The following is a 13286-nucleotide window of genomic DNA, read 5'->3' as shown; positions in this document are numbered from 1 at the left end:
TTCTAGCAGGTCAAGGGAGTGACCAGATGCTAGGAATTAAGTACCAACAGGTCGAGGTTGACCAAATGTTGGTTTGGGAGACTTGGGACTTGGTTTGGGCAAAAACCAAGCTCTGGATCGGTCTGCAGACCGATCCAGTGATACGTTTGTGTATCTGATCGGTCTGGTGACCGATCAGATAACAAACAGAAGGCAATCATGGTTCTGTGGGCTTACCGATCGGTCTCCGGACCGATCAGGGACGCTACCACCTGAGGTGGGATCGGTCCGTGGACCGATCAGATTGACCTATCAGGAAACGAACAGAAAGTTGGGCAACTTTCTGTGAAACATGCTGATCGGTCTGGGGACCGATCAGTAGGTTCCCTGATCGGTCCACAGACCGATCAGGGCACTAGCCGTTGCGACGCAACGGCTAGATTTCTTCTCCGCTGGCTTCTGTCTTCGCAGGTTATAAAAGGAGATCAAGGCTTTGGTGTTTTTTCTCTCCTTTCTTCTTCTTCCTGTCCCTAAGTGCTGTTGTGCTTGAGTTTTGTTGAGCTCCTCCGAAGCTTCGCGTGAGCTTCCAGTCGTCGATCAGCTGCTGCTGTTGTCCGAGAAGTTGTTGCTTCACAGGCAGTCGACGAGAAGGCGAGTTAGTGTTTGTACATTGTTCTTGTCCTTCTACTTGTATTCCTTGTATTCTATCTTGCTGTTGCGAGTTATTGTGGCGAGGTTTCTCCACCCACAAGGAGTATCTATTAGCCGGGTTTCCGGGGACTCATCCACCGACGGATTGGTAGGCTTCGTCCACCTTACGGACACGCCGAGGAGTAGGAGTATCATCTCCGAACCTCGTTACATCGCTGCGTCTAAGGTTTGATATTCTTCTTTTCGTTTCTAGTTTATTTTTCCGCTGCGCTAACGAATTGTAGGAAGAAACGCGATCGATTTGGGGCGGCTATTCACACCCCCCTCTCTAGCCGAGTACAAAGGATCCTAACAAGTGGTATCAGAGCGAAGGTTCGCTCTTCATCGGATCAACACCCGTGGGAGCAAAGCTAGAGAATGGATCTCTATGGAGAAGATGTCACCATTCCACCCTTCTACGAATGCGGCGACTTCGCGTATTGGAAGGTAAGGATGAAGTATTTTCTTATGACTAACATAATGAATTGGTTTTGTGTACAAGAAGGATTTACTCCTCCGGTGGATAAGGAAGGAAAACCACTTGAGAAGAAGGAGTGGACAAGAGAACAAATTCACAAATCCGAAATCAACAAAGAGGTAACGAAAATAATTGAATTTTCATTGCCTACTAACATCTTGTGTAAGATAGGTTACAACAATGCCAAGGAATTATGGGATAACTTGGCCAAGTACCATGAAGAGAGCTCCACTTCAAGCCATGAAGAGGAGTCTAGTGAGCCAAGTAGCTCACATCATGAAGAGAGCAAATTGGAAGTTGAGGGTTACTCAACATCTAAAGAAGAAGAGGAAGTGAGTTCTTCTTCTTCAAGATCGGAGCACGAAGAAGAAGCTTCTACCTCCGGGAGGGATGAAGAAGAGAGCATCCATTCATCCTCAACCCTAGGTAACTCAAACACTTTAAGTTCAAGTAAATTGCATATAATGTGTTTTGAGTGTAGGGAATTTGGGCACTACAAGAGTAAGTGTCCAAAGAGGGTAAGGAAGACTCCACCGGCGCCAAAGGTCAAGGTAGCCGGAGTCCCGACACGCAAGGGCAAGGAGCACGTGGTGTGCTTCCAATGCAAGCGAAGGGGACATTATCGGAGTCATTGTCCGAGGGGGAGGCAACCTCACAAGGGCAAGAGACCGAGCACTTCTATAGGGGGAGCTAAGGCAAACCCTAAGGTATCATTTAAGTCTCATTCGTGCAATACTAGTAAGATGCATGCTAGAAATTTTATTGCACTAGTCAATAATGATAAGCATGATAACATTAGAAATCGATACACATGCTTAGGTGCCAAACATGTGAGCCTAGATAAGGATAACACTAGGAAAGCCAACCCTAGAATTACCTCATCTAAGGTTAAGGAGAACCTAGGTAGGAATCCCAAATCAACTAGACACATGCCTAGGAATGCCTCAAAGAAAAATGACAAATCAAAAATTGAGGTACTAGAGAAGGAGAATCAAGTCTTGAGGTCAAGACTTGATACTTTGGAAAATGCTCTTAAGAACTTGGAGAAGTCATCTCTAGGGTTTAAGGGTCAAAAACCAATGTCCAAGGACAAAAAGGGTTTGGGTCACAAACTTAAGTCCCAAGTGGTCAAGCCCACTTATCATAATGTTCCATTCGATTATGGAACAAAACCTAGGGCTAGGAAGACCACTACCAAGGTCACAAGGAGTCGCCCCTATAGTTGACCTTGATGAGACCCAAATGACCAAGGCTTCAAAGCCTAAGAGGGTCATTAGGAGGGTTGCTAGGGAAGTTATCCCTAATGAATATTTAGTGAACCCAATGAGCTCTAATAGGTATTGGGTTCCTAGGAGCATCTTCTCTACCCCATAGATGGGTTAGAGAGTGTCAACTCCAATTAGAAGGGTAGTTAACCCAACTTTGAGGAAATTGACACTCAAGGAGCATTTTCAAGGTTTTGATAACCTTTGAAAATGAAAAAGAATTATTATTTACTCCTTAAAGAGTAAATTGTGCCATATTTGAAAAATATCGATTTCAATCTTATTTGGCACAATTTAAGAAAACCTAGAGAAATACCATAATTGGGATTTTGGTTTTCTCTTAGGGATATATGGGCAATCTAGGGTTAGATTTTAAGTTAGCAAAGTGGTTAAGGATACTTAGATAGGTAATCTAGGTATATTTATCTATGCTAAATCTTGCCATGATTGTTTGCCCTCACATGTCATGACATCATATTTAGTCTTATTATCATTTGAAATGTCATGATAATACTTAGGCTAGTTTATATGTCATGTGTTAGTTTAGTTTCAAACTTTATGCCATGACATCATGACATTGGCACATGTTCTCATTTATGATACCATTTTATGCCATGTCATCATCTCTTGCATTAATAATCAATTGAATTGATTTAAGGATGAAAAACACATTTTGATATTGAGATCAAATTTGTGTTTAGAAAATGCATGAGACCTTAGCCTAAGATACCTAAACCCATATCTCACATCAAAATTGACATGGATGTGCTTGATACACTCTAGATGTGTGTGAGATATTAGGATCATGAATTAGGATCAAGGTGCATAGCTCTTGTACCTAGATGAGCCTAATTCAAGATATGGGGGATCATAGGGAAAGCTTGTGTACAAGTCATGTACATATAGCCCTAAGATTGTGGTCCCAAATTAAAGGGTTTGAAATCATTTCAAAATTGTTTTGAAAAACCTTGATGAAGCTTTCCTAGTGATAGCATTCATCATTGAACATTGTGATACAAAGTTGACTTAACTTTGAACTATTTCAAAGTTTTTGAATTTTGTATCAAGATTTGAAAATGGAAGTTATTCTCATAGAAAACTATTTTTCCATGATAGTATATGTTATGAGGAATGTATCCTCAAAATTTCACATTTTTTCGAATTTTCTGGAATTTTTTAGGAGTTTCTGAATTTCCGGGAAGGGAAATCAGAAATCTCTGATTTCAGAGTGTGGATCGGTCACCGGACCGATCCAGGGAAGTTCTGTTCGGTCTGGTGACCGATCAGTGACGATCCAGTGTGATCAGTGAAGCGTGGATCGGTCTGGGGACCGATCCAGGGGGATTCTGATCGGTTTGGGGACCGATCAGAGCGTGCCAGTTTCTGATTTTCAGCTGTTGGTCTGAAATTTCAGCTGGAAGTTAGGTTTTGTGGATTTCTAAAGGTTTGAAACTCTCCAAGACATTGTTGGTGCAATGGTCAAGGGGGAGTTGACCTTTAGGGGGAGTTTTTACCTAATTGTCAAGGGGGAGTTGACTTTTAGGGGGAGTTTTTACTCCTTAAGACTTTTGAGGATTAGTGATATGGGATTATCACTAAGTTGATTGTTGAGTTTAGTATCAAGGGGGAAATTAAGAGTTTCAATGAAAGGTATGGGACTTTCATTAGGAAGAAACTCTTGACCTTGATACTCTCCTTTTTCTTTTTGATGTGTGTCAAAAAGGGGAGAGCGTTCATTGGAGAATTATTGGAAAACCCAAGTTAGGTTATCGGGTTAACCTAAGCTAGGGGAAGAATGTCAAGGAATGTTCGAGGAAGAACATTGGAATACTTTTTGATGTGTGTCAAAAAGGGGGAGAATTATTGGAGAACCCAAGTTAGGTTATCGGGTTAACCTAAGGGGAGAATGTCCAGAGAATGTTCAAGGAAAGAACATTGGACATTGGAAGATGGTTGGAAAACCTAAGTTAGGTTATCGGATTAACCTAACTTGATTATGGTTTTGTCAAACATCAAAAAGGGGGAGATTGTTGGTGCAACCTTAGGTCAAGGTTGACCTGGTTGACCCGACTCGAGTTGACTTGACTCGAGTTGTATTTTGATGTTTGACTTGGGAAGATTGTTGATGCAACCTTAGGTCAAGATTGACCTAGTTGAGTTGCATGTTGATGTTTGACACTCGTGAGAGAGTTCTATTCTTGATATGGGACAAGAATAGATGATTGGGAAAGTATTGATGCAACCGTAGGTAAGGTTGACCTGGTTGACCTGATTCGGGAAAAAGTCCAAGTATGGAGACTTGGCACCGGAAAAGTCCAAGCAGGGAGCTTGGCACTGGAAAAGTCCAAGCAGGGAGCTTGGCATGCGGAAAGTCCAAGTATGGAGACTTGGCACGGGAAAAGTCCAAGTATGGAGACTTGGCACTGGAAAAGTCCAAGCAGGGAGCTTGGCACGCGAAAAGTCCAAGTATGGAGACTTGGCACGGGAAAAGTCCAAGTATGGAGACTTGGCACTGGAAAAGTCCAAGTATGGAGACTTGGCACGGAGAAGTCCAAGCAGGGAGCTTGGCACGAGGGAAAGTCCTAACTGGGATGTTAGGCAGTTGGAAAGTCCTGGTGAGTGAAGCCAGGCAGTGAGAAAGTCCTAACTGGGATGTTAGGCAGTGTGGAAATCCTGGTGAGTGAAGCCAGGTGAAAGTCCTGGTGAGTGAAGCCAGGCAAGGGAAAATCCAGATGGATCAGGGATGATCGGACATCTGGTGTTGAGGAAAGTCCAAGTAGGTCAAAGGGATTGACCGGACACTTGGCGAGGAATTCTAGCAGGTCAAGGAGTGACCGATGCTAGGAATTAAGTACCAACAGGTCGAGGTTGACCAAATGTTGGTTTGGGAGACTTGGGACTTGGTTTGGGCAAAATTGCTCGATCGGTCTGCACCGATCAGTGATCGTTTGTATCTGATCGGTCCGTGACCGATCAGATAACAAGGCAAAGAAGCTTCGATCGATGTCGGGGACCGATCAGAAAGTTGAGCAACTGTCGTGAAGCAGTCTGATCGATCTAGGGACCGATCAGCCAGGGCTTGATCGGTCCCCAGACCTATCAGAAGGGTCCTAGATCGATCAGGGTGGAGCCTGATCGGTCCACGTTCGACCGTTGAGTCACAACGGGTCGCTCCGTCTTTTCCGCTGGCTTCTTCTTCGCTGGCAGCTTCGCAGGTTATAAAAGGAGATCAAGGCTTTGGTGTTTTTCTCCTTTCTTCTTCTTCCTGTCCCTAAGTGCTGCTGTGCTTGAGTTTTGTTGAGCTCCTCCGAAGCTTCGCGTGAGCTTCCGACGTCGATCATCTGCTGTTGTCGAGAAGTTGTTGCTTCACAGGCAGTCGACGAGAAGGCGAGTTAGTGTTTGTACATTGTTCTTGTCCTTCTACTTGTATTCCTTGTATTCTATCTTGCTGTTGCGAGTTATTGTGGCGAGGTTTCTCCACCCACAAGGAGTATCTATTAGCCGGGTTTCCGGGGACTCATCCACCGACGGATTGGTAGGCTTCGTCCACCTTACGGACACGCCGAGGAGTAGGAGTATCATCTCCGAACCTCGTTACATCGCTGCGTCTAAGGTTTGATATTCTTCTTTTCGTTTCTAGTTTATTTTTCCGCTGCGCTAACGAATTGTAGGAAGAAACGCGATCGATTTGGGGCGGCTATTCACACCCCCCTCTCTAGCCGAGTACAAAGGATCCTAACACTTGAGACTGTCTTATATAAGGGATGGAAGGCGCCTTCCATAGCTATTGAAGGCGCCTTCCATAGCTATTGAATGCACGTCCAATGGGTTAAACTTGATCTTGAATAGCCTGGTGCTTATCCACGATTGCGTCCAAAATTTATCCTGCGGAAGGCGTCTTCCATAGCCATGGAAGGCGCCTTCGATGAACAGTACTAAGGCGCCTTCCATGGCTTCGATGAATACTACTAAAGCGATTTCCATAGCTATGGAATGTGCCTTCTATGAACAGTACAAAGACGCTTTCACTGCTTGAAGGCACCTTCAGACACTATTCATCCAAAGACAAATTTTCTCCTTTATCCTGCAAAATAATGTTAGTCCAAATAACCTACAACACAGATATTAGAACAATAATAATTAATATTAAAGAGTAGTAATTAGTTCTTGTCCTCTCAGGACCAGGAACTAGCCCAGATCTCAGTTTAGGGATTTCAAATAGGGCTAAATTGGACCGACGCCTACTGCCCCTCAACGGGGACGCATCCTTACAAGGTCACTTTCCTCTAGTGACTTATCTTTACTTACCAATTTGTCAGACATTCGGTCAGCCTGTCGACCTGTCTAGACTTATGCCAGCTATTTGGTTGGATTGTTGACCTAGTTGAACTTCTTGCTAGATATCTAGTTAGTCCGTCGACTTATTTGGACTTCGTACCAGTTATTCGATCGACCCGTTGACCTAACTGGCTTTCCTACCAGATATCTGGTCAACCTGTCGATCTATCTGGACTTCTCCTACACACTTAATCAAGTGTTTAGATCACAACAAAACGTAACTTAATTTACTTATTATTTATCAAAATATGAGTTAGATCGTTAATGTAAACTACATCAACATCATTCTCACATAAAACACATTACTTTGAATTATTATTTTGTTCATGAGCTGATTCAAAATAACAAAGTTCATGTTTCTCATATTTCACCCTCTGACAAATTGAATGATGTTTTGACCCAGCCTTTAGTTTATCCTTTCATCTACTATGTTCCAAGGCTGGTGTCTGCATGTGCCCACCAACTTTAGAGAGTCAATTGGCATATATCTTTTATTTATTGTGAATTTATTATGATATATTCTTTATTTATTGTATATTTATTATGTATATTATATTTCTTTTACTTCATATAATTCTTTATTAGATTTATATTTTGTATATAAACTGATGTTATATTCATTCTTAAAATATACGGGAGTATATCTTCTCCCAGTAACTTCTTCACAATGTATGTAGGCAATTTCTGACGTCTGATGCTTAAAGTAGTCCATGACCATTAGTGTCCCATCTCTAGTTAAAAATTAATTTTAAATATATTTTTTTATTTATAACTTCAATATTACCAACAACAACACCCACTTTTTTTTTGGGGCTCTGATTTTGATTCAGACGATAAATAATCGAAACCACTGACATCGGCAACAAGTATCGCAGGGATCCTGGATGAAAAAGCCTTCTCACCATGCCTGAAAATGAATTAAAGGAATAAATTTAATATTTCATATATATATATATATATATATATATATATATATATATATATATATATATATAGTCTGACAAGCATGCACTGGAGTTGCCTCCAATGCAGTCAAACATCCACCCGCATCACTCAAGCTAACTTCACTATAATCAATTAAAGAAATTTTAAAAATAAATAAATAAATTTATATTATCAAACTTAATAATTAATTAAATAAATTTAAAATTATAAAAAATTTAAATAATTAAATAAATTTGAATTAAGAGTTCAATAATATCTAATCAAACTAAAAATAAATAAAATTCAAACACATAAAAAAAATCAAACCAAATTTAAATAGTCATTTCAATGATCTAATTATTTTAAACTCAATTTAACTCAAGTATCTTATTAAGTAGACTTGAAATTGACTCACCTAACTTGACTCGTTTAGTTGGCCATAAATCCACTAAATATTATTATAAATAAATTACTTTATAAATAAATTTTAATGTTAAAATCAATTTTAAATATTTAGTTTATTTCTAACTTCTCCGTTACCTGCGAAGCCACCGTCGATACGACGGTCTGCTTTGTCTGGACTCAATTGTTTTTTGACTGTGGTAGAGAATTTCATGACTACTATCAGCAACTTCGTTAACTCGCTTCTCAGGCAACCCTTGCGGTTGACCCAAGACATCCTCATTTTCTAACTCGAAGATTACCGTCCCATCTCTGCTGCTGTGAATGCTGTTAGTTGGGTCGTCTGTAATTGACTTGATCGCATCGCCGGCCTCATTTTCTAACTTTATTTTAAGCTTCTCAGGATCAGAGTAACCCCAGACCATCACCGTCCCATCTGTCTCTTCACGCCATGTGTCGATGTCACTCGTTTCTTCAATAAGACATCAAGTTGCCAATTAAAGCAGAGGGAGAGGTCTTAATTAGATGTCCATTGCATGATAACAGCAGAATACAGGGATTGTATTTTTAAGCAAGGGATCAGTCATACCTCGAAGCTTTGCTAAGACACCTTTTATCTTTTCCAAACACTTTTCTGAAGATTCAGCCTCAACTTTCAGTACTCTCTGCTGCTGCTGCAAGAAAGTATAACAAAAGTAGCTAGCTAGGGTTATCAGGAATCTTATTTAAACAAAACTAGATCACTACTGTCAAATAACAGCTAAAATAAACTAACTATAATAGACTACTGTGTAGTCAACCCCCGAAATAATTAACTAAGCGCAGCAGCTATGCGGATTCCCACGATACATGATCAAATACGCTAGCTAGCTACATGGTTTAAGAAAGTTGGAGAGAATTTTAGGATTTAATTAATTATTTCTGAAAGACGAGTGAGAACTCTTCACCTTCATATCTCTTTACTAGTCGGCGAAACGGGCTCTGATGAAGACGGCTGAGAATCACCCACCTTCTCCATTTCGTTAATTACTTGATGGATCATGAGACGAAATTAAGGGAGAGTCCGATCCCCCTTATTTATAGAATGATTAATCATCTTAGAGGAGGAAACTTCCTGCTTAATTAATTAAGAAGCTGCAGTTTGACCGGAAAAGTGGAATAGGTAGGTATTAAATATTAATTAAAGAGAAATAGATTAATTCAAATAACTAAAACGCTGAGGTGGGGACAAGGCCGGCCCTACACTCTAAACAGTCCATCTGGTGGGGAAAAAAAAAACCAGGCTCTTGAAGAATAGAAATCTGGATTTTAGAATTAACAAACATCTCAATTCATTTTAAATTTTATAGTAAAGATAACTATTTTAAATTTTATAGTAGAGATAATGATGATATATATTTTTCTTTTTCTCACGATGATCCTTGATCATTGAGTCTCACTTACTAATCATCTCAATAATAGCCATAAAATTTCTCTTATTATCATCATAAAACTTTTCATTACTATCACAAAATACTATGTTTTGTTTAATCAAACAGCTCACAAGTAAAATTAATTAGTATAATACCTTCCTCCAACGCTTTTTTTGACTACTTGATTTGAACACTAACCTGTCAGCTAGCATAATAATTGAAATACTCAATATTTATCTCATGTTATTTAAATATACTACTAAGATGTCCTCAATTACATCATGACTCATATACTAGTTGACTTAGTTGAGCCCTTTTAAAACAACTTACAAAAAAAATAAAATTTTTTATCATGTACTTTTGAATAGATCAACTAATCTCTATGATGTTTTGATCATTTGGAGAAATCTGAGTGAAGAAATCGGAAAAGAATCATCTATTTGATCTATGTTTGAGACTTTTTTCTATTAATTTATCTCTTATAGAATCTTTTTCCAATAATTGATCCTTCCACTTAAGATCTAAATTCTTTTAATTTCTAACATTAAAATGTCAAGTGTAATCAATGAACTTGGTTCTTCATTCAAAGAACAAGCTCATATTTTTCTCACCTTGCAAAATAGATTTAGAATCAACCCAAAATCTCATAAAGGACACTGTCCTAGGTTACAAAACGGTCAGCAACAAAAAATGAGACAACGCACACGAGGAAGACAGGCGATGAGGGTGACGGTCTGAGCTTGGAGCTTGGAGTCGCGGATTCTGTATAATTTTGATACCAAAACGTAGTCCAAGCCGAGTTCTATCAAAAACCGTGGTCAATTTTTAATTTCCGATGACCGACAGCTTAAATTGGTGGTGAGGATTTAAGAGATTTTGGAGATTTTTTTGAACGGGGAGAATAAATAATTGTGAGAAAAGAAAAACACCTCTTATTTTATTAGCCTTTATTAAATAAATAAATTAATTAATTAATAAAAATTGGTCCCTGTGCGACGTCGGCATTTTGACCACTGGCCGCCTCTGCATGGGGTTATTCGAGTCAGCCCCCGCGGGCTGGATCAATCGGTTAAGGCGTGACATCCTTGTACAATGAGTCATAGGGTCGAAGGTCCACGGACGCGCACTGGATGAATAATCTGGGCCGACTGTATTAAATTCCGAAGACACCACGCTTTACCCGGGTCAGCATTCATCGCTGATTTACCTCCTCCTAGGATCCCTGTGGGGCCAGGCCTAGGGGGCCGCTGGGCGGCGGAACCCGCCTTTTTGCACAATGGGGTTATTCGAGTTAATTATTCATCAGTTTCTAGAAGGAAATGGAAGTCAATATTAAGGGAGCGTTTAGTTGAATATGGAAGTCAGTATTAAGGTAGCATTTAGTTAAATGATGAGAATGATTATGAGTATGGATTTAATAGTGGGATGAAATGAGAATAGGAATAGAAATGAAATTCATCAAGTTATATGGATTTGATTGATTCCCATAAATCTAATAATCATTTCCAAAATATTATTCCCAAACCTACAATCCAAATATTATCTTTTACAATCATTCTATTACCTCATTCCTAAACCCATCAATCAAACACCCCCTAAATTATTCAACAGTTGGTGGAGACTGTGACTTTCGTACCAAACATACAAATATATAAAATCGGCATGAGTCATATTTTCTAATATCATTTAAACTAGGGTAGGGTGCTACTTAATTAGAAGGTGATAAGATAAGGAGAAATCAATTCCTAACATACTCGTAAAAACAAAGACTTCTTCCACCTTCTCGTTATCCTCTGAGTCTCAAAGCCAAATCCTCTTATTATTCCTTGAGGCCGTCAGGTTACGCAAGGCTAGCTTTTTTATGTTCATAAGTTCAAAGCATCATTACCTTGATTTTATTAAAACATCAACATATTTGAAATTGATTTCATCAAAATATCACCATCTTAGTGTTGTTTTAGTCAAAATATTACCACCTTATAATTAGTGTTTCTTTGGTTAATATCACCATTTTAGTGCTAATTTTTTAAAGCATCATTATTTTATTATTGATTTCGTTAAAGCTTCATCATATCATAGTATTAATTTCTTTAAACTATCATCTTGATGTTGATTTCGTTAAACTTTTCATTAATTCATCACATTGTTAATTAGAGAAATTATTTAAAAGAAAATATTCTCTTTTTTTTTAGTGCAGTATTATATTTCGACTTACTGTACAATAACACCACTAACTAATTTGCACTCTCCTAATTTTATCCATGCTAAAATTAAAAATTTTTAAAAACAGTTAAATCATCAATAATTTTTAGCAAAATTTATTGAATTTCTTTGATTCCCTAAGTCTCAAAAACGTTTGATTCATAACCTCTATCAATTTAATAATTCATAACTTTAGTCACAACCTTCTTAACCCTCATGGTTTGTTAATATAGATGGTGTCATTTATCATAAGTCCAGATCTCTTGGTCCATAAAAAATGAAGTAAAAGATGAACCATTTATAATTATAGTCGGATCGTGAACGTGATTCGATCGTAATTGGTTGTGATCCATCCTTGAGTTCACCGTCCCCCCAAGTTATAGTTTGGGCCGGGACGGGTGGCCGAAAGCCATACAGAAGCTGTCCCTCATTCGACGCTAGGCTACCTGACCACTTGTCTATTACCGGCGGCCTCCGATCACCCGTCCGAACCCATTTTTGTTTCGAGTAATTTTAGTTGATGAAAATTCTCAAAAAGTCAAAAAAAAGAGAAGTAAATAGTTATTTATTTTTAAATTTAATTAAAATATCTTTTTAGAATTGTATTAATGTAAAAATACCTCAGCACCTTTATTTAATTATTAAAATTCTGTTTAGTAAAACTCAAAAATACTTATTTTACCATTCTAAATTATCATCCAAATTATTCATTAGTGAATGAGACAATTAAATAAAAAACTAAACATATCTAGAACATTTCATCATTAATAAAAGTCAAATATGTTTTTAAAAAATTCTTAAAGATTGAAGACAAATTTTTTTTATTAAATTTAAAATTTTCAAAGTCGATTAACGGATTTAGAGAATTTAGAATGACATGAAACTAGTTCCTATGAGTTCTTATAAATCTCCTAATTATATAAATGCTATAAAATATTAATTTTACCTAATATATAAGACCAGTGATTTTTTGAATGCGATTTAGATTGTTCAAACACATTCGTGTTCAAAAAATTACTGATTAAGTCAAATTAGTGGTTGAGGATATTTATATAATTAGTAGATTTATAAGAATAAAAAAACTAGTTTTAAGTCATTCCAAGCTCTCTAAGTCCGACAACCAACTTCGGAGAGTTTAAATCAATTTTTTTAAAAAAAATAACATTATGCAATGAATCCATAGATTTGTCGTAAAATATATTTTTTTAAAAAATTATACTTTCCTAATCCAGTTGACGGATCTAGAGAGCTCGCAATGATATAAAACCAGTTTCTATATGGTCCTATAAATCTTTTGATTATATAAATGCCATAAAATATTAATTTTACCTAATATATGGAGATCAGTAATTTTTCAAACGTGATTTAGATTTTTTAAACACATTCACATTCAAAAAGTTATTGATTAAGTCAAATTAGTGTTTAAGCGTATTTATATAATTAGAAGATTTATATAAACCCATAGAAATTTGTTTAATTTAATTCCAAGTTGTCTAGATACCTCAACCGGCTTAAGAAACTTTAAATTTATATATATATATATATATATATATATATATATATATATATATATATATATATATATATATATATATA

General features: G+C 37.6%; 1 protein-coding gene across 2 annotated transcripts; it reads right to left on the bottom strand.

Moving 5' to 3' along the window:
* Positions 1-7482: 7482 nt before the first annotated feature.
* LOC121983255 lies at positions 7483-9132 on the bottom strand. 2 transcript variants are annotated; one of them, XM_042536235.1, is made up of 4 exons: positions 9024-9132; positions 8666-8750; positions 8215-8548; positions 7483-7657 (listed from the first exon to the last, which is right to left on the bottom strand). In XM_042536235.1, exons 1-4 carry the CDS (start codon positions 9027-9029, stop codon positions 7531-7533), a joined length of 552 nt encoding a protein of 183 aa, XP_042392169.1. In that variant the 5' UTR covers positions 9030-9132; the 3' UTR covers positions 7483-7530. The 2 variants fall into 2 exon arrangements, with proteins under 2 accessions (XP_042392169.1, XP_042392232.1); XM_042536298.1 differs by having other exon boundaries at positions 8666-8747; positions 9024-9123.
* Between the last annotated feature and the right edge of the window lie 4154 nt (positions 9133-13286).

The sequence above is a fragment of the Zingiber officinale genome, chromosome 1B (genome assembly GCF_018446385.1).
Source record: "Zingiber officinale cultivar Zhangliang chromosome 1B, Zo_v1.1, whole genome shotgun sequence".
Classification (NCBI taxonomy): Eukaryota; Viridiplantae; Streptophyta; class Magnoliopsida; order Zingiberales; family Zingiberaceae; genus Zingiber; species Zingiber officinale.
Note: the sequence above shows the minus strand (reverse complement) of the source record. Positions and strands in the feature narration are given on the sequence as shown.

Bases quoted from the DNA above. Each gene is read 5' to 3' on its own strand.
- LOC121983255 (XM_042536235.1), bottom strand. The intron at 8,549-8,665 runs GTATGACTGATC...GTCTTATTGAAG, and splicing joins TGTCTTAGCAAAGCTTCGAG to AAACGAGTGACATCGACACA. The intron at 7,658-8,214 runs GTAACGGAGAAG...ATTCATTTTCAG, and splicing joins TATCGACGGTGGCTTCGCAG to GCATGGTGAGAAGGCTTTTT.